The sequence below is a fragment of the Chionomys nivalis genome, chromosome 9 (assembly GCF_950005125.1).
Source record: "Chionomys nivalis chromosome 9, mChiNiv1.1, whole genome shotgun sequence".
Taxonomy (NCBI): Eukaryota; Metazoa; Chordata; class Mammalia; order Rodentia; family Cricetidae; genus Chionomys; species Chionomys nivalis.
The window spans coordinates 60910568-60934305 of NC_080094.1; the positions used below are offsets into that span (position 1 = coordinate 60910568).

The following is a 23738-nucleotide window of genomic DNA, read 5'->3' on the forward strand; positions in this document are numbered from 1 at the left end:
CAGGGGAGTGGAAGTGGCGTGGGGCTAGACCTACCCTGGAATGCAGGATCAGTTAAAGCCAATCACTCTGCACTTGGTAGACATAACACCCCAGCCAACCCAGAGGTGTAGGTGCGGAGTGAAAGGTGCCAGAGCTGCCCTTCCTCTCCTGGGAGAGGCATTCAAGAGGCAGCTCGGGGATGAAGGAGGCTGTGTCCTAAGTCTACAGATCCTCTGGAAAGGGCAGGCAGCCTCTGGGAGACAATCTGGATGCCGATACTGAAGACAGGTTTATGCTTGCAGGTACTGATTCCCCCACCTTTTGGTTTTGAAAGCTCTACCACCTCCTGAGTCTCACCAAGGACTAGAATTGACACAGACTGTTTCTGCAGTGGCTGCAACAACAACAAAAGAGGGTGACGAGATTGTCTGGAGCAGCGAGCCTTCCTGGCACCCCTCAAATCATACTGCCTGGGTAGCCCCCTTTTGTATACCTGCCTAAGGCCGGAGCTGTCAGGAGTCCTGCACATAAGTACTTCAGAGATATCCTGGCTGAACGAAGACTTACTTTGTGTTTCCACCCATCTCTGCCAAGCTAGAGAAACAGTGTGGACAGACATTCTCTAAAGTCTCGCTTTGAGCGCCAAAGGAGTTTGAGGCTTGGAATAGCAATGGATCCCAAGGATTTTCACTTCTTTATTTTTTCAAAACAAATTGAAAGTAATACAGTCAAGAATAGAGTCGAGAATTCTTTTACCCCAGCAGTTGTTCTTTGTCTTTCTCATCCTGTCTGTTCTGTTTACACATTTATTAAGATTGTATACTGTTGGGCAAAAAAGACCTATATGGGATTTATTTGAGGTATTCTACCACCAGTATCAAAATAACTAAGATGTCTCACTTACCAGCCATAGACATAAAATCTTATAATCAGTTTGACAGGACCAAATAAAACATAGTAACCGTGTATGTGTTCAGCATTAACTGAGTACTTGCTGTATATAAGGAAATAGGTACTATAGAGAATATAAAAATTATATATAGGCTTTTGCATTAATGTTCTTGGGCATACAATTTCTTAAAGAAATAGAATTCTTAGTACCAAATGAATGAAAAATAAATCACTAAATGCTCAAGTTGACGGCATAGTGAAACCCTCAGCATTTTGCAGGAAAGATAGCTAAACAGAGGCTGGAGAAAACTTCATGACGGGAACAGTCTGAAATCACTACAATAAATTCTTTAAGAATAGTCTCATGACTTGAATATCATAACCTGAGACATAATGGTTATTTTGAGAGCATGTGTTTAAGTCACTGCCATAATAGATATTTTTATAGTATGTGTTTATGTGCTACAAGCTTACATGAAAATATGAAAATATATGAGAAAATGGGAGTGATAAACCAAATGGAAAAGATAGTATTCAATTGGCCTGATCCCAGGGGTCATACTACATAATTCTTCTAACCTATGTGCTGAGTCTTCCAAGCCCACAATTTGCAATGTGACCCCTTTGGATGTCCTTACCCCCACCTTTTTTAAGTAACAGAATTCACCCATTCTGTCAACATGCAGTTTCTTACCCCAAATTTCAGTAACTTAGGGTTTGAAGAGACCTTCAGGATGACCTAAGTCTCGTCCTTTCTAAACTTGGCTAAGTAACAATCACTGGGGAGCTGTTGCCCAGATGTTTACATCTCATATTTAAGGGCAGCATAGTCAAGGCATTTATCAAGTCTTAGTCAAGCACAGGACACATTTTGGGATGGGTCCTAAGACCACAGGCTTCTAGGCTCTATTCCATTGGCTCCTGACTCAGTAAGTAGGCTCATATTTCCACAGTGCTTTTTGGTGATGTCAATGGTCTCTCTAGTTAGCAAGCCACTCATCCCCAACTGGCTTGTTTCCCCTTTGACCCTACTGAAGGAGGTCTTTTTGGGAGACTAGTGATATTCCCAAAGCCCTCTATTTCACATTTTCCTAAGATCATTTTTTTCCTCCACAATCACAAGGAATCCTAACACCCACTTAATGACATTTGACAGTACTATGAGGCCCTTCCCATGCAGATAAACATATATTGGGCTCAGTGCTAGGAAATAGCCACCAAAGGCACAATAGAGAACAGGATTATGTCTTGGAAGTTGGGGGGGGGCATAAGCTGGTAAATATTAAGTTACTATGGATTAAATGCTAAAGGATGCTGTAATGACTATTCTTGTTCATCAGCTTAATAGAAATTAACCAAAACCTAGGCTGCTGTGTACACCTGTGAGGAGTTTTTCTTGATCGAAACATCTGAGGTAGGAAGACCCACCTAAATCCAGATCTTCTGAAGTATAAAGATATACCTTAGGTCTGGGCCACACCTTCTCGTGGCACTCAATATAAAAGAAAAGGGAGAAGGAAGCGCTTGCTCTTTGCCTACTCAATCATCAGCAAGTTCACTCTTGCAATGATATTAGAGCCGAATTTTTCGAAGACCACTTGAGACACCCAGCCTCATGGACTGAACAACTACTGGATATTGGGACTTCCCATGGGGAGACAGCCATTGTGGTCATAGTAGGGCCATAAGATACTCTAATAATCCCATTTATATGTATGTATGTATGTATGTATGTATGTATGTATGTATGTATGTATGTAAGCATGTACCCTATCAGTTCTGCTTCTCTAGAGAACTCTGACTAATAGAGTAAGAAGGACACACCATTACAGAGCAGAGGAAAATACAATTCTACCTAGTTAGGAAAATCACAGAGGAGTTCTAAAAGAGCTGGTTTTGAAAGATGACTATGCTTTGGTTGGCCAGAAAGCATAACTGTGAGAAAATGTTAGGGGTCATTAGAGTAGGTGCAGAGGGAGGAGGCTGCGGAAAAAGGGGCCGTCAGGTTCTAGGGTTTTATTCCTCATTCTACTGGTTATTAGAGAAACTGTGATGTTGGTGATTCATTTACTACCCCGTGTTTCTTTAATAACAAAGCAAAACCAAACCCTTTTTTTTTGCAGGGTTATAAGGACCCACAAAGTTAATGCACCAGCTATGGTTAACTCCCATTATTTCAGCAGCAACGGGGAAACAGACTATGGTGAAAGCTAACTGAATGGAATGCTAAGGATGCCAGGGAGAAGAGAGAAACCCTGTGGGTGGAGACCAATTGGGAATGGGATGGTGAGTTTCTGATTTGGGGAAGAGCTTTTGTGGATTTGACCTGAAGGCCAGTAACCACTGAGGAGGCAAAACTGGAAAGGATCAGTAAGAGAAGCTGTCTTGGGAGAGTGACGATCAACCAAGTTTTCAGCTCGTTCTTGGTTGTCAAGACAAGGACACTGCTGTGACTGGAAACTGAGGAAGCTCTGAGGGGCTGTGCCTCAACTGAGAAGGGACAGACTGACTTGCAGAGGAAGGCTGGACAGCCTCTTGACTGTGCAATGGGAGACTCAGGCCTCAGCCTTAGAAAACATGTCTGTTCTGCAGGAAGACCCAGGAGGACAAGGCTGGGGTGGAGGGCAAAACTGTATGTAGCTGGGGCTAGCACAGACGGAGGATGCGTAAACGAGGCGGGGCACAGACACCTGAGACTTGTGAAGCCTTCATGCTTAAGATTAAAAGAAAAAAGGAGACCCTGTGTACTTTGAGAGCAGAGAGGTCTCTCTGTGTGTGTCTGTGCATGTGTGCGTGTGTGTCTGTGTGCATGGGTGTGTGTATGTGAGCATACATATGTGTGAGAGACCGATAGACACACACACACATACACACACACACACACAGACAGATGGGGGGAGAAGGAGAGGGAGAGAGAGAGAGAGAAAGTGCTATTGTCAAAAAGCAGCAACGGTGAAGTTAATCATGGATTCCACGAGTGGGAAATGTGACCAAGTCTGCCAATTGCATCATCATACAATTTTCCCGACTCCTCTAGTAACAGAACCCATGGGGCTTTAGCTGGGTACAAGGCTCCCAGCTGAGCCTGCATTTCTTGGTCTGCCTTGTATTTGTCCACGAGACTCAGTTCTACCTAATCGCTAAGAATGAAACAGAGATATGCACCGTCCATCTTATACAACAGACATTACAAGGTACATCCTCCCCTACCTATGAAAGTGGTGAAGGTGGGCACAATATGAGTCATTGTCAATTTTGGTAATAAGGACCAGCTCTTAAAAATGACAGCTACAAAAGGAAGGAAACCAGGTCCCCAGTCGTAAAACTCTTTACATCCACGTTGCTGTGCAAGGGGAAAAATACATTGTTTTCTTTAAGGAACAGTTATTTTGGTTTTTGTTATGGGAGTGAGAACTTTATCCTTACTGAGATGTAGAAGGTGACAGTGGGAAAGAAATGAAGAGTGAACTCTCAAAGCTGGAAAGTGGAAGAAATGATCTAATGGTACCCAGGTGAAAAAAGGCCAGAAGATGGTCTTAAAAAAAAAAAAAAAGTCAGTGATGGCTCAGCAGTTAAGAGCACTTGCTGTTCCTCTGCAGGTCACAAGTTCAGTTCCCACCTCCCACATGGGATGTTCGTAAACCCCTGTAACTCCAGTTCCAGGGGATCCAATGCTCTCTTCTGGCTCCATGGGCACTGTACATGCACTCATGTGCACACACACACCAACACTTGCTCACTCTCTCTTTCTCTCTTAGAAATCCACAGTCTTATGACCCTCATCATGGTTTTAGTCTAGCCCTTACTCATGGCAAACCCATCCTTTCAGATGTGAACCTTAGCCTTAATGGATGAGCTATCTATCGAACCTGAAGGACATAGTTTTAATTTTGCAGGAGTAGATTTAAGTTTATTGCAGGTAAGGCAAGGGGATTTTTCCTTTCTGCGCTTATGACAATCCTGTGCTTTAATTAGGTCCAGGAAGGCTCTTACTGTTTGTGGACTTCCATAACTGTTTTCAACTATGACAGGGAAATTTAAAGCGTTGTCAAATAACTAGGGGTTGATTATTTGCATTTTAAAGGGATTCCTTCAAATCCTGAAGCATTTTAGTGGCCAGGTGAATATAACCTTATATAGTGGACAGCTAGGGAGAAGAGAGTTGACTTCTTATAAGTCACTGGAATGGTTATGTATGTATGTATGTCAGGAAGGAGCAAAAATAAATAAATAAATGAATAAATAAATAAATAAATTAACTGAGCTTTTTGCAGGGAAAACTCGACCATGTAAAAATACGGATTCTTGCAGCACTGTACTCTAATCAGTGGACTTAAGGGGTGGAGGGATGAGCTTGTTAAGTCCTTCGTCCTGCAGCAACATAACCAATGGAGAGCTCTGAGAACAGCCTTTGAGATCCCCTAACCCAGCCTGGCTCTATCTGCTGTCCGACCCGTGGTAGCTGCATAATTAATCACAATAGCTTCATGGTATATATGCAAAACAAAATCCTCCTGGTCTTCAGCTGGAACTAAGAAAGCAAAATGAGTAATTCCCTGTTCTCCCAAGATGTAAATTACAGCTATGCACAAAATGAAATTTCTTATTTGCATTGCCCATAAAGTTTATAAAACTTCATGTTCACTCCTTTCTGGCCCGTCGTGGGTTTTTTAAGTGGCACTTTTAAAGTTTGCCTTGGCTCAGGGTGAAGCATTTGCAGGGACTTCATTCCTGGAGTCCTGGCTCCCCTGGGCCATCTTCACCTTTTCCTAATTCATAGCTCACTGTGTGGCTTGTGTGCATGAGTGGGCATACGTGGGAAATGTCTGAAGATATCCTAGCTGGTGAAATGTTTTAGAAGCAAGGATCCCATGGGACAGAAAAACAAAAAAATGCAGAAAATGAGAGGAGAACGGAATATAGAAGTAGTCGTCAAAATGTTAGGTTCTTGCAGTTGTTACGCGTGTGATTGGATAATATTTGGATTTTATGGATAGAAAAAGGTGTGTATCAAGAATCCAGGAAGTGTTTCAAATGTTAAGAGATGCAGATACAGCCAGGTGGTGGTAGCACATGCCTTTAATCCCAGCACTCGGGAGGCAGAGGCAGGCGAGTCTTTGTGAATTAATGGCGGAGTGAAGGGGAAAGATTTTGAGATCTAACCTCCATCTAGAGGTCCCTTTTGTACTACTGAGCACTGTCCGTTGTTCGAAGAAACAGAAGAAGACATCAGTAGCCTTCACTGTGGGATAAGCATCACCATTGGGGGTCACGCAATGATAGAGAAGGAACCTTCTGGATTTGTGCTTAGACATGGAAACGTGCTCTTTTGCCTAACACTGGCTTAAATGTCAAAGAAAAATTAAAGCCACTGATACATTACTATGTAGTAAATTGCTTTTCTAATGACACAGTTAATATGAGGACAAACCATGTCCACAGGGCATCCTCCCTCTCCACTCTTAACCACAGGGTTTACTAGTTTAAGGACATAGCAACATCGGGCGTTTTAATACAACATTTAGAGAGTGCTCTAGCTTTACAAGGGGGAGTTGCTAGCTTGCTATGAAGGCACATGGGTCTCAATGTTGTATTAGCCTAATGCATATTCATGAAAACCACACTAAGCAGAAAAATAAGTAAATATTCTGTTACCTAAAATTAACCTCTGGTGACTTAAAATAGTCACACTCATTTCATGTGGAAGCAGGGTCTAAACGACATTTACCTTCGGGTCTTTCTCTTTGAAAATACTATTATTGATTAGTCTTTTCCAGTAACTTCTTGGATTTCAGCTGGCCTTCAAACACATTTAAAAAATCAAGTGATCTCAATTTCTTGTGATGAGATTCCCAAACCACAATTCTTCCCCCAAATAGTTACATGATATCAAGCTTTCATTTGGCTATGGATTTTGTTTTTTAAGAGTGCCTTTGAACAATTCTTGTGAGTGATGTTATATTGCCTCGTAGCATTTCGTGCTACAGAGATTTAATTTGTTTCTGGGAAAACTGTAATCAAAAATATAATATCAAATAACATTAAATAAGTAAGTGTCAACAAAGCAATCAAATTACTTCAATTTCATTATAGCAAGTTAATCAGCTTATTCTATACTAATGAATATATCATTTAAGAGCCTTAAAGCTAAACTCCTTATCATGAAGAAAAAAAAATTGTTTTTAAAGAGCCTTCATAAGAAAATCCTAAACAATTATTTTAATTCCTTGAATGGACAGGCTAAAATGTCTTTAATGGTAGAGTTTTCTAAGCGTGTTGCTTCCAAAAATCTTTCCCGAACCATTCTTAAAGTTCAGAGATGCTTTAGGCTGACACTTTGCTGGTGATCCATCTCTTCAGAGCATGGCTGCAATGAAGAGACCCCGGAAACTGCTAAAAGATCAGGGGAGGCTCCTGGCAAGTCATGACCCTGGGGAGGTGCTGGTTTACAGAGTGTGAAGCAAGCAATTCCCCAGCTGTACCCAGGAAACAATGCTGCCAATGCCCTTGCTGGGAACCAGAGAAAAAGTCACTCAGAAGGATGAGCGAGCGGACACCACCACAGCAGAACCACAGATAGTCTGGTCTGGTTTCTGTGACTGTGGGGGCAGGGTGTGTTTTAATTCAGAATACATTTCGAGATTTCTATTGATCTGTTAAAACAAAAACCAATTAGTTACCCTTCTGAGTTTTTGTTTGTTTGCTTTTGGACCATTTTAAGGCTTCGGAGATAATTCATGAAGAAGTACACTCAAAATCCGAGTATAAAATCCCTAAGCAAAGGCTGCATGTTCAGAACTCCCTGCCAGGGGCTCGGCAGTCCGGTGAGGCTGCGGAGATGGAGTGACCCGGCAATGAAGCAGAAGTCACCATCAGATTGGGAAGAGGAACTGCACTCTTCTAGTCTCAGCAAGACTATTCCCTGGAAGTTAATTTAGTTACGATACCTGGGGTGAGAATGCAGATTTGGGGACATTTTTCAGGATTTTTTTCATAATATGACCAACAAGCTACTTTCTCAAAATCGCCTCTTAAGTTTTTACATTCTTGATCCCTAATTGTTCATATTTAAGACTTCCTCGTACGTTCAGTGTATACGTAGGATGATGACCTGGCTGGAGTACCTGTCCGGGGCAATGCTGGAAACGACTCTGGAGTCACCCAGAATCCTCCACACTCACGGTGAAGTGCAGTTATGCACCAACAATACGACCCTGCTGTGTTGTAGGTTCATCTCGGCCTCGCTTTATCATCACCGTGAGTTCTCAGCTTTTACACACTGAACATTTCTTTCTCAGATGGCATCGCCATAGCAACCCAGGCTTCCCTCAGAACTCGCAATCCTCTTGCGGTGGCCTCACAGACTGGGATTATGGGTATGGACCTTTCTGATAAACAGTGCTAAAGTCTCAGTCTCTCTCTCTCCCTCCCTCCCACCCCCCTGCTAACACACACAGTGCCTATGTTCAGAGCTGATTTTTTTTTTCTTTCACTCCCAACTAATAAAATCAAGAGGTTGCAAGGAGGCCGAGCGGCACACAGTTTGATGTCCTCAGCAGGATACGGGGAGTCAGAAGTGACGCTGTAAATCCAGCGTGGGGCTTCAACACTGTGTGAAGTGTGGCCTGAGCTGGGGATATTTCCCTTTGATGCGAATGCAGTATATTAATGGGAAACGCATTCACTTTTATTTGTCTGTACTGTCTGCCACAGCAAAGCGGCCTCATTTAGCTTGGGCCAATGTGAAAACACACAGAGAAGCAATCTGTTGCACATTAGCACAACTCGCCTCTCATTTACTTGCTAGTAATTGGAAGGGGTTAAGAGAACAGAGTTTATCAGATCATGTGAGCGTATCTCACCCATGGGGGCAGCAAGCTTTCCCTGAGTTTCTCTGGGAACCCAGAGGCAAGAATCCTTCTTGGATGTCGACTTGATGCAAAAGAAAGAACACTGACACATGGGAAACAGGCACGCTTCAGAAGGCTTGAAAAGGCGAACTGCTGAGGGGGGGCATTCACACCTCACCCGACCTTACCTTTCTTTCGATATGTTCTTACTCTCACGTTTCCAAATTGTCTTGAAGTCGCTGCAGAACTCAAACCACACCATAAACACATAGCTGGGGGTGATCTCCTTCTCTCCAGTCTTTGGTTTCATTCCAAAATAGTCCACTGTTGCTTCAAAGCTGCAGGAGGTAGGGGAGAACATGGAGGGGGTCAGGAACTGTCAATGCCAAAACCCATCAGGGTGATGAGAAGGGACACTGGGAAGTTTCCCACATGACCATTCCCGAAGACAGGAGTCAGGGTTTGTAGTTACTGGAGAGTACTCTAAACCCCAGGAAGCCTGTGTAGACCTACCAGTTGTCACCGTGATTGGGAAAACTACTAAGTATGTCTTATTTGTGTGAACTGAGGAACAGCACAGTTCCAGGGGTTACATGACTTCTGTCTGTTCCTCATCTGAAGTTCATGTCTATTTTCCCTCTGCTCGATGACTACATGTCAGACTAGGACATATTGACTGCTCCAGTAACAGTCAGTCAGATGGCCAATTGGAAACCCGGAAAATCGGAACGCTTCTGTCCTCTCTGTCCTCTGGCATGCTCTGGGTCTTGGCACCATCACTTGGCATCTCACTCTCACTTTCTCAAGGGTAGAATTAAGAAATTTATGCTATATGGCCTTTAAAAGAGCTTCATTTTAAACCTTGACCATGATACAAGAATATAAACCGTCAACATCCAAAACGAGACATAATTGTGAGTCTAGCAAAGGTTAGATAAAAAACAAACAAACAAACAACAACAACAACAACAAAAAAAAAAAACAACTCCAATCAGGCTAGAAAGGCATTCTGGCTTTTCTAAGGTAGACTCTTAGATAATGCTGTGCCCTGCCCCGTGAAGGCACCCTGCCCACTAGCCTAACTGGGCCTCCCAAGCAGCCCTTCATGGAGGCACTAGCTTTGCAGCAATTTATAGCTCTGAACTCAGTCCCCCCCCTTGCCCTTACCCACCCCAAGCTTCACAGGCTCATTTGCCAAGAGCAAGAACTCTTAAACAGCCCCCTTTCAAGGGTGCTGGAAACTCATCAAAGCAGGAATGGCCAGCCAGGTTTATTACTCAATGCTCTATCATCTGTTCGGGCATGGTGTTTTTTTTGTGGCCATCCTGAATACTGAGTTTCTAATGGGACTCTATTCGGTGGCGATTGTAAAAACCCCGAAGCCCTGCCACTATTACGGAGCATACTTTCATCTCCTTCTCGGTTATTGGGCAATATGTATCTCATAAGATTTTATCACATTTCACAGATGAACTGTTAATTGATTCCATGGCTGCGATTAGGTGAGATCCAAGCTGGAGCTGCGGCTCCAATTCTCATAAATTCTGTGTGCTTCTGTAAATAACAAATCTGTTTTTAATGCAAATTAAAACTACTGGCCAGGGAATTCGGCCCCTAGTTATTAAAAGGCTAGAAGTGTGTAAGTGGAGAAAGGCAATGATGGCAGTAATCTCTGAGGGGACTATCTGATAATTCCAAACACACATCAAAACCGGTAATCAAAGAAAGTAGCGCAGTCGACTCTTACCCCAGACACAACACCTATATCTACAGCTGTCAAAATACTGATAAAACCAGATGGGTGACTCACATCATATACCTTTACTTCATTCAACATGGAATTCACATTGCAATATGAGGGTATGTAGAGAATTATACAACCAGTAGAGGCAGGCTGTGGATTTCCTACTGAGCTATTGGGTTTAGAACTAGAGGGACAGGGCAGGTTAACATTTCCAATAGTCTCATTCTTCAGAGACACAACAGGTCTGGGAAAACTGAATTACCTCATCCGCTGGCAGAGCTGGGTCTCTATTTAGGTTCCCAACTCCCTGTGAGTTGCGTGTCTTGCTCTCACCTTTGGTTGCTCATGGGCACTGATGCAGGCAATTACCAAACAAGACAGTCACTTCCTCCCCTTTGTCCTTCAGACTCATGCGTCACACACAGATCACCCCAGGAGGACACAACATCATTTTCCCTCTTCCCTTATATACACTTTCTATCCAGACACAGATTTGTACATAACGCTGACACAGGAGAGAAAACTGTTCACCTTGTATTCAGAGGAACTCATTAGCTTCCTATTCCACAGCAGGGTGCAGTGATGGACACGCATGACCACCTGCCACGATTCTGCCATCACTACAACATCTCCGCATTACCTGAGTCCACACTGGGGCACACTAGACATTGTTGCAGAGTCAGAAGTGACAGTGCTTCTGACGTCTACCCCAGACATGTCAGTGGGTTGGGGGCAGGTTCTCTCTCTCCAACTCTGTCCTCACAGCCTCTCTCTGCCTGTGTGCATGCATGCGTGTGGTGGTGGTGGTGGGGGGGGGTTGGGATGCCCTGCTCGCCTCTGTCAGAGGGGTTGCTGCATTTCAGCACGTTTTCCCTAAGTGTTCTGGGGAATGTAGGCAGCAAGTGACTCTGCTCAGAAGAACCACGTATAGTTCCGGGCATGCTCTGATGAAAGCCCTGTGACGCTGACAGACACTGTCGCCCAGAGGAGGCACCTCATTTGACTGCAATGCTCTCCTTCTATTTAAGAAAAAGCTCAGAGCTACACTCTGAACCCACCACTGTCTGATAAGGTCCAGACTAATGCCCTACCCAGTCAAAATGTTCGTCATGAAAATTCAGTTTTGGTTCACAGAACATTGTACCAGAAACTTGAAATTTGGGCAACAAAATCATTGATATTTAATTGCCGGGGCAATTTTCTCGGACAGACCGCCGACAAAGGATGCCGTACTTTTTTAAATGTCCAATTCTCACCACACAACTGCCAAATAGCATTGCACTTGAAAAAAAAAAAAGAAAAGAAAAAGAAAATTTCCAATCATATGTTTTGTTTTCTATCAACGCATTTCATCTTACTTTACTCCCGTCCCCGATTCTCTCCTGTTACACTTCCTTGTCTACTCCACATCCTTTTAATCTGGTCAAACCTTTTTTTTTTTTTTTTTAAGTACAGATGATGATTCTATCAAAGAACCCAGAGCTATGGAAACTGCTCTACACTTAGTGTGGAGATGCCAGAGCGGAACACATCCCCTTGCTGTTTTCTCATGCGTGCCTTCAGAAACTGCTTAGGAAAAGCAAATATCCCTTGGCCTCAGAGTAAATTGTTTCTCTTGAGAATAAAACCTAAGAATTTACTAAGGCTCACACGAATGTTGCAACACTGACCACAGCCTCCTTAAAGAGAGCAAGCAAACAACCGTGGTTTCTACATTAAAGATGAGACCTAACATATTTCAAGGATGACATGAAAAGTACACTACCTTCGCCGCAAAGTCACGGAAAATGCTGACAGCCAGAAGTTATGGCTCCTCTTAGCATGCCTAATACACAGCAGCCCGGGCCTCTCGGAGGTGCCCCCCCCCCCCCGCCCTTCAGCAAAAGTCTTGAAAAGGGATTAGAAACTTGACGTACACCAGGAAGCCGAATTGCTGCCTGGCCTGCTCCCAGCCTGCCCTTGTTGATAGCCTCCTCTCTGAAGGTCTCTGACACTAATTTTACACAACAAGGAAAGAAAGCGTAATGCAGGGATCAGTCCAATCGAGGAGAGCCAAAAATCTAAAAGCACAACCGTGTAATTGTCTTAGTTTTCAGCAATTATCATGATAGGACGATGCTCATGAGTCAAGAACATGTCTGCACTTAGAAAGCTACAAGACTGCCTTCATTTTGCTTTCATCAGTATCTTAATTTTGTTGGCAGATCACAGCAGGAAGCAGGACTAAACGCTGGCACCTGTCTCTGGGTTTTCAGAACTGTGGCTAGAGTTAAGGACAAGGACTCATCCCTAGTTGATGTGTTCTTACATTCACAACTAGGAATTTCTTCTCATCTATTTTGTAAAGTTATTTTTATTTCCTGAGATGCTACTTCCTTCCCCTGTTACCTCATTTAATTATCTGGAAGTTTTAGAATATTTAACTGTTCAATGTGTCTCAGTCCTCTCTCCTGAAGGACTCCATATCCTACCTTCTAAAAGGGAGGTACCACCGAGTGACGATTGGTGAACTAACAAAGAGAACCTTCCCCCGGGGATTGGAATGGACAGATTCTGGGTTTCACCAGGTGAGGTGATGGCTGCCCTCTGGGGTCTACTTAGAGAAGCAGGAGTCAGAAAGTGGGGCTAGGCTCGAAGGAAGAACCCTAGAGTCTTTTCTGACTTCTGAGGGAGTTTTTGTGCACAGAAGGCAATACCATTTTCTACCCGTCCCTTGTCTATAAAACCCTCTCCTATCTGAGCAAAGAAACTGAAGTTAATCTCGGAGCTATTTATTGAAGTGGTCTAATCTAGTTATGATGTAAAGAAAGTCAACTCTCTTCCTAACTTCAGTGAGGTAGTGTAGGACCAGAGCAGGAAGGAGAGGCAAGCAGATGAGGCAGGATCGTGACCTATGTGATGGGAGAGGTATCACTTCGGCTCACTGTTCATAGATGTGTCAACAGACAGGATCAAAGGGTTGATTGTTCAACACAATGTAGGTGAGATCAGTTAGTCATAAATGGTCAAATGGCACAAGACTCTACAAGGAGGGAGGAAGCAGAGCGATGCTGCCCAGGCCTTGGGAAGGAAAGAATAGGATGAGGAGATAGTGCTTTGTGGTTGCAGAGTTTTAGATGGAAGTCTAGAGAAGATGGTTGTGCAGCATTGGGAACATTCCTTACAATAATAAAAGTAAAGGATGTCTAGCCAGAAAGAATTGAGTCCACATCAGAGCCACTTACCTTTTTTGTGCATTCTCCAAATGGCTTTCTTCCATTTTGTGCTCTTTTTTGGCTGTGGAAGAAAAATAATTATGATTAAACTATTTTCTTACATATTTATCCCTTGTGTAATCATATAGCTTTGATCACACCCATTCATTATTATAGGAACTCAAGAGTGCATTCGAGTCACATGCCTGGAGATCATATTCAGAGACATCGCCTTCTTGAGCATGGCTAGAGCTAGCCACAGTCAAATGACTCTGCTTTGTCTGGAACACCCTTGAGAGTGAGAGGAAATGATAACAATTATACCTGGAAAAATACACCATTTGGAAACATTCTGATAGATGTGGTTGCTGGAGCTATAGTTGGCCTCCCCATCACCCTTACCATATGCCCATTCTCTTCTCTCTCATCCCCAAACATAATACAGTAGTGTCTGCCGCAACTCTGCTGGGGTTCAAGAGCAAGCACAAGAATCCTTGCGCAATCTCCCTCCCGTTGACAAGTTCCTTGTCAGTCTGGGGAAAACCTATGGATGTTGGGCTCAGATCAACATTTTGTAAACGCATTGGCAAGGAAATACATAAGGTCACTACGGAAGTTAATGACACCAAGATATGATTCTGAATTTACAGATGAAGAGCCTGTGCTTTGGAATTATTTAATACGATTTCATTCTGAGTACTTTACAAAATTTTCCACTTTCAAGATAATATCATTATGTATGAAAGTAATACTCATACTTTTAAACTACCCAGAAAATAAGTAGACTGCAGTGTAATCATATAATCTATGGGAGACCTGAGATGACTTTAAATGAAGGAACAAAATGTCAATCATAATGAACGATCTCTATTGAGATACTCCATGACAGCTATTAAAGGATTTACAATATCAGCATTGTATAAAACTTGGGTCTGCCACTTACTATCTTTGTGTGTGACTATGGAGAAATTATTCATGACCAAATGCTTAATCATTACCTCATCTGTCCTCCAGGAACAACCACAGTAATTACTGTCAAGGTTAAAGGAGATAATGCAGGCATAGGGCTTAGCACACAATGCATGCTCCTTCCACAACATGACAGCATTTATTAACACCTCATCCTCATTTTCTCTGTCACTCCTTTAGAAATGGCAGTTCAAGCTGCACCCCTCCCTGGTATCATACTTGACATAACTTCTAAAGTGTTCATAATGTTCTAGGAAACCCTGGCTACTTGGAGACATTACCCTTTCTTTCCCATATTCGTTTCTGTGTGGTCAGATGTGGTTGGAGCGCACTGAGTGTGTGTGTGTGTGTGTGTGTCTGAGACTCTTTGCCTCTGCGAATTTTCTTCCCTGGAGTACCCACCCAGACTCTATACGGCTGTCACCCTCACTGCACTCAGGTCTCAGCTCAATCACTTTTTCTGATTGGGCTCATCAAGCAGAAGACCATCCATTGCCACCTCTCATCCCCAAGTTCTCCCTCATGGTCTCGACCTTTTTGTTTCCCTTCTCCACCCATTGCCTCTGTCTGCTCAACAGACAACACTATTCCTTTAATACCACATCTGCCTACAATGCCACAGCATCATGCAAGCCCCACGAGAATAGTAGCTTCACAGTTTTGTTGCTTTCTGCTGTAGGTCTAAATGTGGAATTGAGTTTATAGACATCAGTGTATATATTGGTCACAAAGTAATTAAAGGGAGAGACACTGGCTGTCCCAAGCAAACAATGGAATATTTAGATTATAAATGTAAGCTACTATTGTGGGATCATGTGGTATGTCATCACTATGCACATTATATTTCAAGTAATAAAATTGCAACAAGATGAAATGGTCTGGCTTTGATAAGTGCATCATTTTAGTAGGGCTAAGTGGTACTGCGGCCCTCTTTTGCTATATGATACCCCCCAATAGTCCCACTAGACATTTCTGTACATTACTTTGATTCTTTGCCAATCAGATGCTGAGAAATAACCTGAATCTCTGAGCCCCAAGTTCCCCTCCCCTCAAATGTGAAACAAACCAATGACTTTTTTTTTTCCATGCCAAATGATTTTAATCTACATGCATGGCTAAGTAGAAGGAAAAATTCCTTTGGGCCTCAGTGGTCTTCCCGGAGCACCTATGCTGTTCTGGCACTGGGTAGTTTCCAGTTAGCCACGTCTATGATGTAGCAAGACAACTACGGCAAGCTGTCACTACATATGAATTGAGTGACAAGAAACAGTATATCCAAACTGAATAGATCAGCAGGTAAGACCTTCAATACCGCTTCGAATATGGTGATGTGGAAAGAAACAACACCTGAAAATGCAAAGCAGGTGTGAGGGAGAGGCAGTGAACTCTACAGAATCTCGGAGAATGTGGGAGAAAGGGTCTGAAGGAAAGTGATAAGGACCAGCAGCTTTCATTTTTCCTATGTGAAGGGGCTTTTCAGGACAGACAGAAAGGAACGCACTGTGATGTGGATTCTCTACCAGCCTAGCACATCTCACTATAACAAGTGATATTTGTGATGGTGCCACTGATACATCTCATGTTACCAAATGCTCCATTTAAGCCAAATTCAAATATATTGTTTAGAAAGAAAATGTTTAAAGGCTGGATTCATGGACTCAGAAACTAAAATTCTAATATCATTAACAATTAAAGCAATTTTAGGCCAAGTGTAAGAATCCTAGTGTTCCTAAATTTGAGCCCTCATTTCTCAGTATTGGAGGTAAAGCCCTGGTGTGGGTAAGTGAATGACAAGTCAATATGAAAGCTCTGCTCTATTCAAGAGATGGGAGGTGCTTGACTTATTACTGCATCTTCTACATTTCAGAGAGAAGAAAGGACAAGATAATATTGTTGTTGGTCATAGCTTCCTATGTGACCCAGCCTGAAATAGCTGTTGGCATCGTGAGCTAGGTGAGTTTGTTCTTATATTCCATGTGGCTAGAGCCTATTTTAGGTGTTTGGAATCTACTAGAAAGCAGAGCTGCCTCTCCCCAGAACTTTCACTGTAGTTAGAAAAGAAAGGCAGCTAAACCTGACACGATAGGGTACACTGTAAGCAATTTTTGGTAAGTGGTAGCAGGAGACACTCAGAGCACAGACGATGCCCACAAAAGGAGCCTTCATGAGTGAGTTACTGAATTAGTCAGTCTAGACAGCTAAAGCTGGAATACCCATATGCTGGTACTAGGTTCAAGACATAGGGCACAGTATGTTGATAATAATGAGCCTTGTGAAACTTTCCCTCATCCTACAACTTTAACTAATGTCCTTGGATCTATCTATGGAATGTACTTCAACGTTTACTAGGCAAAGTCACATAAGTAAGTGGCATTTCAGTGTTTCTAAGTTTTCTTTCTCCCATAACTTAAATTGTGACATTACCAGTGGGGGTAGGGTAGACAGGTTTCTGAGGAGACTAAGTTTGGAGGGGCTGCCAGTTAGCATCAGGAGATATGGGAAGATAATATGCACCTCCCACCTTGCTCCTAGCTCTTGTTTTCAAGACATTCTTTAAAAGCCTGCAGGAAGCTAGATATAATTTCCAAATCAGGGAATAAAGGCAATTTTTAAGACAATAAAGGCAATTTAGAAGAATCAGCATTCCAACAAGGAGACGATTCACTTAGCATCAAATTGGTCTTCTAAACTTCTTAGAAGAGATCATGTGTCCAAGGGTGTCTAACCTTTTGGCATTGCAGTCTTACATTGTCATCTACAAATGTGCCAAGTTCATGCATAGCTATGCCGATGCATTTTTGTCAACCTGGTCAACCTGACATGAACTAGAGCCACCTTGGAAGAGGGACCTCAGTGAAAGAATTACCTCCATTGGATTGGGCATATCCGTGGCGCAGTTTCTTTTCTTTTCTTTCTTTCTTTTTTTTTTTTTTTTTTTTTTTTTTTTTTTTTGGTTTTTCGAGACAGGGTTTCTCTGTGGTTTTGGAGCCTGTCCTGGAACTAGCTCTTGTAGACCAGGCTGGTCTTGAACTCACAGAGATCCGCCTGCCTCTGCCTCCCAAGTGCTGGGATTAAAGGCGTGAGCCACCACCGCCCGGCTCGTGGCGCAGTTTCTTGATGACTGTTTGATTTGGAAGGGCCCAGCCCACTGTAGGTGGTACAACCCCTGGGCAGGTGCTTTGATTCTACTTCAACAATGACCAAACCCCTTTCCCAGCAGATCATGAAACCAATTTCTTTGTTTATCCATAAGCAGCAACTCATTTGTTGCTTGAGATTGTAAAAATTCTTTTTTCTGTCCGCATTACATTTCCAGTTGTTGCCCTCAAAGACTGGAACCTCTCAAAGTCAAACATAGTGGTAGGAATCAGCTTCCACCAACTCCTCTTAGCGTTGATATTTTTGAGCTCCTCCTATGGATCGCAAGTGTTTTTGAAATAAATCCAGAACGGCGAGTCCTTTCTAGAATGTTTTCCAATCCGCCTTGCCTCTACTCACCAGAAGAAATCATTACGTGTGGCAAGTGCAGCATTGGAAAATGAGTTTATTAGATAAGACTTAAAAGTCAAACATCCTCCTCGAACAATAGACTGCAGAACAGCTGTTAGGTTTGTGCAAAAAAACAACTGTAATCTCAGTGTCTCACTGTCCATCTCAGAGAAAGCGCCCAGCCCACCAGATGAGAGGAATCTTTTCCCCCTCCTTCCTTCTGAGCAGTTTCAACAGTGGGCTCAGCATATCCAAGAAACCATGTTGAAAACAGATGTGCTGTCAGCCAAGTGTTCACGTTCCATTTATGGAGCACAAACAGAGTAGAATTAGTATCCTTAAGGGTCTTGGGATGTTCAGAACAGAGAAATAGCAAGAAGTCACCAGCTGCGCTAGTCCCTGAAACCAAGCCTGGCTTCTACTCTGCAGCTATGGAAGGCCTCCAGGACACTTTCTTCCGAAATGAAGCCTTTTCATCTATATGGTTGTTCTGTCGTTATACACAGCCGCTCTCCTCCGTGACCCTAAGCTAGAACTTCTGGGCGATATGCTGCAGCCTTGAAAACTTTATGTGCTAGTTTAGTTTCTATGTTTACGTCAGAGATAAATCTTGCCTTAACTCTTCTTCTGCGGCCACGTCACCTCCCTCAACGTTCAGTGACTAGAAGATTTGATCGTGCTGATTTTCTGTCTGGGTCGCTAATATTTCTTATATGTTCGCTGGAGCGGCACTTTCGGTTTCCTCTGTAGTGCTTGCTTCCTTGGCATTGGCTGATTGGCTAATTATTTGATGCAAGAGATCTAACTTCTATCCTGTGCTTTGACACACTTTCCTCATTCAACTGCATCATTCCTAGGTTCAGAGGTGAAGTGAGGACCCTTCCTTTCCCTTGATCACTGAGACGCCATTGCAGGACTATTAACTGGCCTGACTGTGTCTGGAGGAGCAGAGAAGCCTGAACAGAAGGAGAGGATGACATGGCCAGCTGGAGGAGGAGACAGAAACACACATTTGTGGAGTAGGCTCTCAGAGTTTATGCGCTCCAAAACAATTGCATCGGTAACACCAAAGAACACTCATGAGGCTGGAGCGGTGGCTCAGCAGTTCAATGCACTTCCTGCTCTTGCAGAGTTCAGTTCCCGACACCCAGGTTCAGTGGCTATCAACTGCCTGCAACTCCAAATAGAGGGGATATGATACTCTCTTCTGGCCTCTGTGGGCACACTCACACACCACACACACACACACACACACACACACACACACCAAACAAAGACCTAAAAATAAATCTAAAACAGAAAAGATCCCTGGTCACAGATAACCATAATAGATTAATAATACAAAGAAAAAATACAAAATATTGTAAAAATTACCTAAATAAGACAGAAAGAGACAAGTGGGCAGATGCTGTTGGGGAGACGGCAGTGCTGGTCTCCAGGAAGGCAGAGTTACCCCAAATGCTCCATTTGTTTAGATGTATCTCACAGCTTCTTGGATGGGGTATGGCTATTCTCACATTTCAGAAAAGTATTTTTCTTTTAGGATATAATTTTGCTCGTCATTATTTAAGGGTTGATCAAGTCTGTTCTACAGGAAATGCCAAAATCTTCCCATTTAACAGTGGAGTCCTGATCGCGCCCATCATTTTATGCTTATGCTCTGATGTCCCATTTTGTTCCTATTTAATCTTCAAGAGAGAAAGTGATTTACTGTTCTACAAATACCTGGGAGTCAAGAGGGTAGAGGCAAGATGTGCTTAGGATTAATCTAAACTTTCCAACCTAATAACCATTGAATTCTGTGCTACCTAGCTTGATTAACAGGACCTTGTCCCACACACCACACCAAAGATGACAGGTGAATCTATTTTCTTTCCTTTTTTAACATAGAAGTGTTTTAGAGTAAAAGTTTCCCTCTAACTTCTAGAGTTCCCTTCTTAAAAGACAATTATGCCATCATTCTGCTTAAGGGTCTCTCTGCCTCTATCTCTCCATCTGTCTGTCTGCCTCTCTCTCTCTCTCTCTCTCTCTCTCTCTCTCTCTCTCTCTCTCTCTCTCACACACACACACACACACACACACACACAGACGCACACAGGACCTCAGTACAGGATAAAGCACTTCCGCCTTGCACACCAAGCCTTCATGGCCAGGCTCTCTTCACTCTCCATTCTTGACCAATGCATCTGTCACACTTGACTTTAATGTTATCTGGGCTTTCTCTAATGACTTTATTTGGGAGGCAAGTGGCTCCTTATTTTGAATATCTCTTTATTCCTTCTCTTCCCTCATCCAAACTCCACTGCCAAAGTACTTTTTTTCCCCTTCAGAAATCAAGCTTAAAATTTGCCTGCTGGATGAAGCTCTCTATGCCTCTTTCCGTGGGGCAGAACTGGTCTTTCTGTGAACTCCAATAGAGCCATGTCCATGGTATGGTGCAGAGTGTACTTCTGAGATCTGTTGGCAGCCTGCCTTTCCTGCTCGACTTTGCTTGAGAGTGGCAACCAAGGTTGTTTTCAGTTATGTGAAAGATGGATAAATAGACAACAGAGTTATCCACATTAACAGAACAGAGTTCCTGGGAACCATCTCTTCCTGAGGACAGCAGGGTCTTTCTTGGAAACACAAATCAAATCTACCTCCCTTCCCCTGCTCATTTATTTGCAACAAATAATATTAGGAGTAAAGTAGCATCCAAATGTCAGAGTGAGATTCCCCTCTGGAAACTGCCTTGGCCTGACAGGGTAGAACTTAGGTAGGTGGGGAACACTAAACTGAATGCTGGGAAAAAGAAGATCAGAGTCAGAGAGACGCCATGTAGCCCTGCTAGAGACAGACCTCAGAACTTTAGCTGGTAAGCCACAGTCACGTGTCCATACACAGATCAATAGAAATGGGTTATTAATATGTAAGAGCCAATAAGAAGCTAGAGCTAATGGGTCAAGCAGTGATTTAATTAATACAGTTTTTGTGTGATTATTTCGGGGCTAAGTGGCCAGAAACCAACAAGCAGCTCTCTCCTCCTACATCAGAATATACTATTTTTATCCCAATACATGCTGCTTTTATTTGGAGTTTAAATTTTGGACTGTTTTCACAAGTCCAAGTACAATTAGCCTTAGAGTTTTCAAAATATACTAAATCTTTTCTAGGCTTAATTTTGATAAAGGGGAAGGTTCTATAAATAAGATTGGATATTCAGAAATTTCCAAATTAAGACCAGCAGTATGTAAATGTATCCAAGTCTTGGAACTTTTAATCTCAAGCTTTTACATGGTGGGTGTAGGTGAAGAAGACTGTGCAGAGAGATTGAGGACTCTATTCTAAACACAATAAAGTCATGTTTATGAATACTCATAGAGAAGCAGTAAAATGTGAAGTGAGGGGAAGGGATAGCGGTTGGAAGATCTTCCAGGCATTCTTTACACAGTCTATTACACTTTAATATACCATGGTTTATGGACCTGGTGTGGTTGGCATAAACCCACAGGACACACAGTAAAGAAGCTGATTTTATTACAGTACACGACAGGTGGAGGAGCTGGGTGATGTTAAAGGGGAAACAAGGGGAGCAGGCGCAGGGCATCCGTGGGATGTGAATGTGCCTGGCACTTTTTATTTCCTGGGAAATCACCTCTTCATGTGCTTTTCCAGGAAAAAGCAGTACTTTCTGGAAAGCCAAGAAGCAACACGCCAACACCGGAAAGCCTTGGCCTTTCCACACTCCGTTACATGCAACACTGTCAGGCAGAGCTCTTGTATCTTACTCCCCCCTCTTCTTCTTACAATTTTATTTGCTTGCTTGTTTGTCTATTTATTTATCTAGAAGCAGGATCTTGCTATTTATTTAATTATTCATTCATTTATTTATTTAGAACATTTATTTATTTACTTACTTATTTAGAAGCAGGATCTTACTATGTAGCCTTGGCTGGCTTAAACTCCCTATGTAGATCAAACTGACCTCAAACACACACAGATCTGTCTGCCCCCGCCCTGCAAGTTCTTGGATCAAAGGAGTGCACCACCATGCCTGGCTCTCTCAGTATGTTTGTCCATGAAAGATGATATCTTCTCTTGTCTTCCTATCTTATTGGTTTTCCTAGTTGTGGTTAAACTAGAAGCATGGCTATTTCTGGTTTGCCACAGAGCGTTCATTTGGCAGTGTAAAGGTGACCAGCACCTTCTGTGGAAAGTGGTGGGGGACTGGGTGATGGCACGACATCAAGGTTCCCAGAGGGATGCACTTTGATGTCCACGTCCCCTTTCACTAGAAAACCAAGGCTTGTGGCAAAAAGAATGAGGAAAAAGCATTGGAACTGACACCTTTGAAGAGGGCTGTGGAGTAAGAAAGCAAAAAAAAAAAATACAGATAAAAGGAGCTAATCAGAACCTCACTTTTCTTTGACTGAAAACAGTAAATCTGCATATATATGCCACATTTCCTTTATCCATTCTGTCATTGGACATCTAAGTCGGTATCGAGGGTTTTGACTCATAATATAGGGCATTATTCAATGTCCCTACTGTCTCCTAAAGAGCGTCGTTTTCACCAGAACTCTCACGTGCTAAGGTGGTGTCTAGCACTTACACCGGAGCAGCATGCATTTTCCATGGGAGGCTGCATATCAGAGAGAAAGTTCTGAGTTGGAATTTCGGCTTTCACTCTGAATTTCCTGCCTCTTGATGCTTTAAAACAGACCAGGGGGGTAAAATTTTCGAATGATCCGGTGAGAGAGGCTAATTAACACTAATGGGAGGCAGGTGGTTGAGTTCTCAGGCAGCTCTTGAATCTCTGCGAGTTATGCCTCCACAAACCAGGCCAATACATACCTTTACTGACATGTATTAAGTGACATACCTGTTGTAAAAAAATGTTTTCTCATGTATTTTATAAATACTTTTCAATACTTCTATTTATAAGATATGCTTTCTTACCTAGAGAATAATTTACATGAATCATTTTCCCTTGTATGGACTGCCCTATCTTCTAGCCACCCCATTTCTAAGGGGAAGAATCAGACTTTCTGGAACATTTTTAGGAGTTCTGTGGAATAGTGAAGTCTATGCTCACATCTTTCAGGGAGAAGAGAAAACATCAGTTTTTAAGAGGACTATTGATTGGCATCTTGTTGGACCAAAACTCTGAAACTGAATTTTTTGAATTTCAAATTTTTGTCCAATAAGATGCCGATAGTCCTCTCAAAAACCTCTGTGGAATTTCAAAACTAAGGAGGTTCAGCAGGATGAAGCTCTCGATAACCATCCAGAGGCAAGCTGTAGGGACACTACTACCAGGAGACGCCCTTTTCCTCAGACAGCTATGTCCTGTCTTCGTGTGGAGCCAACTAAATGTGTCTTTCTGGAAGGCATGGCCTGTAGAATTTTTATTGATCTGTGTGTTTTGCTTTCAAGCTTTTACTCACGTGCTTAGCACTTGGGGATGTAAAGGTGTCTACCAACCCATGGTTTGCTACTCCATTTGTTTGTATAATGCCTGACTACAAAGCAGCTGACAGGTTTGGGAGCAGAGGGAACAGGCCGCCCATCCGTGCTCTCTGAGTTAACCTGGCCCTCTTCAGAAGTTACTATTCCATGCCATCCTGCAGCACTGCAGCCCT

The 23738-nt window shown here is 42.8% G+C and overlaps 1 protein-coding gene across 4 annotated transcripts in view; it reads right to left on the minus strand.

The window, feature by feature from the left end:
• Window positions 1–23738, minus strand: part of Fmn1 (formin 1) — a 370006-nt gene that overhangs the window by 15411 nt on the left and 330857 nt on the right. For all 4 annotated transcript variants that reach the window (XM_057780542.1, XM_057780541.1, XM_057780543.1 and 1 more), the window contains 2 exons: window positions 13690–13741; window positions 8910–9059 (listed from right to left, as the gene is read on the minus strand). In XM_057780542.1, coding sequence (XP_057636525.1) covers window positions 8910–9059; window positions 13690–13741 — 202 coding nt within the window. The remainder of the gene's footprint in view (window positions 1–8909; window positions 9060–13689; window positions 13742–23738) is intronic.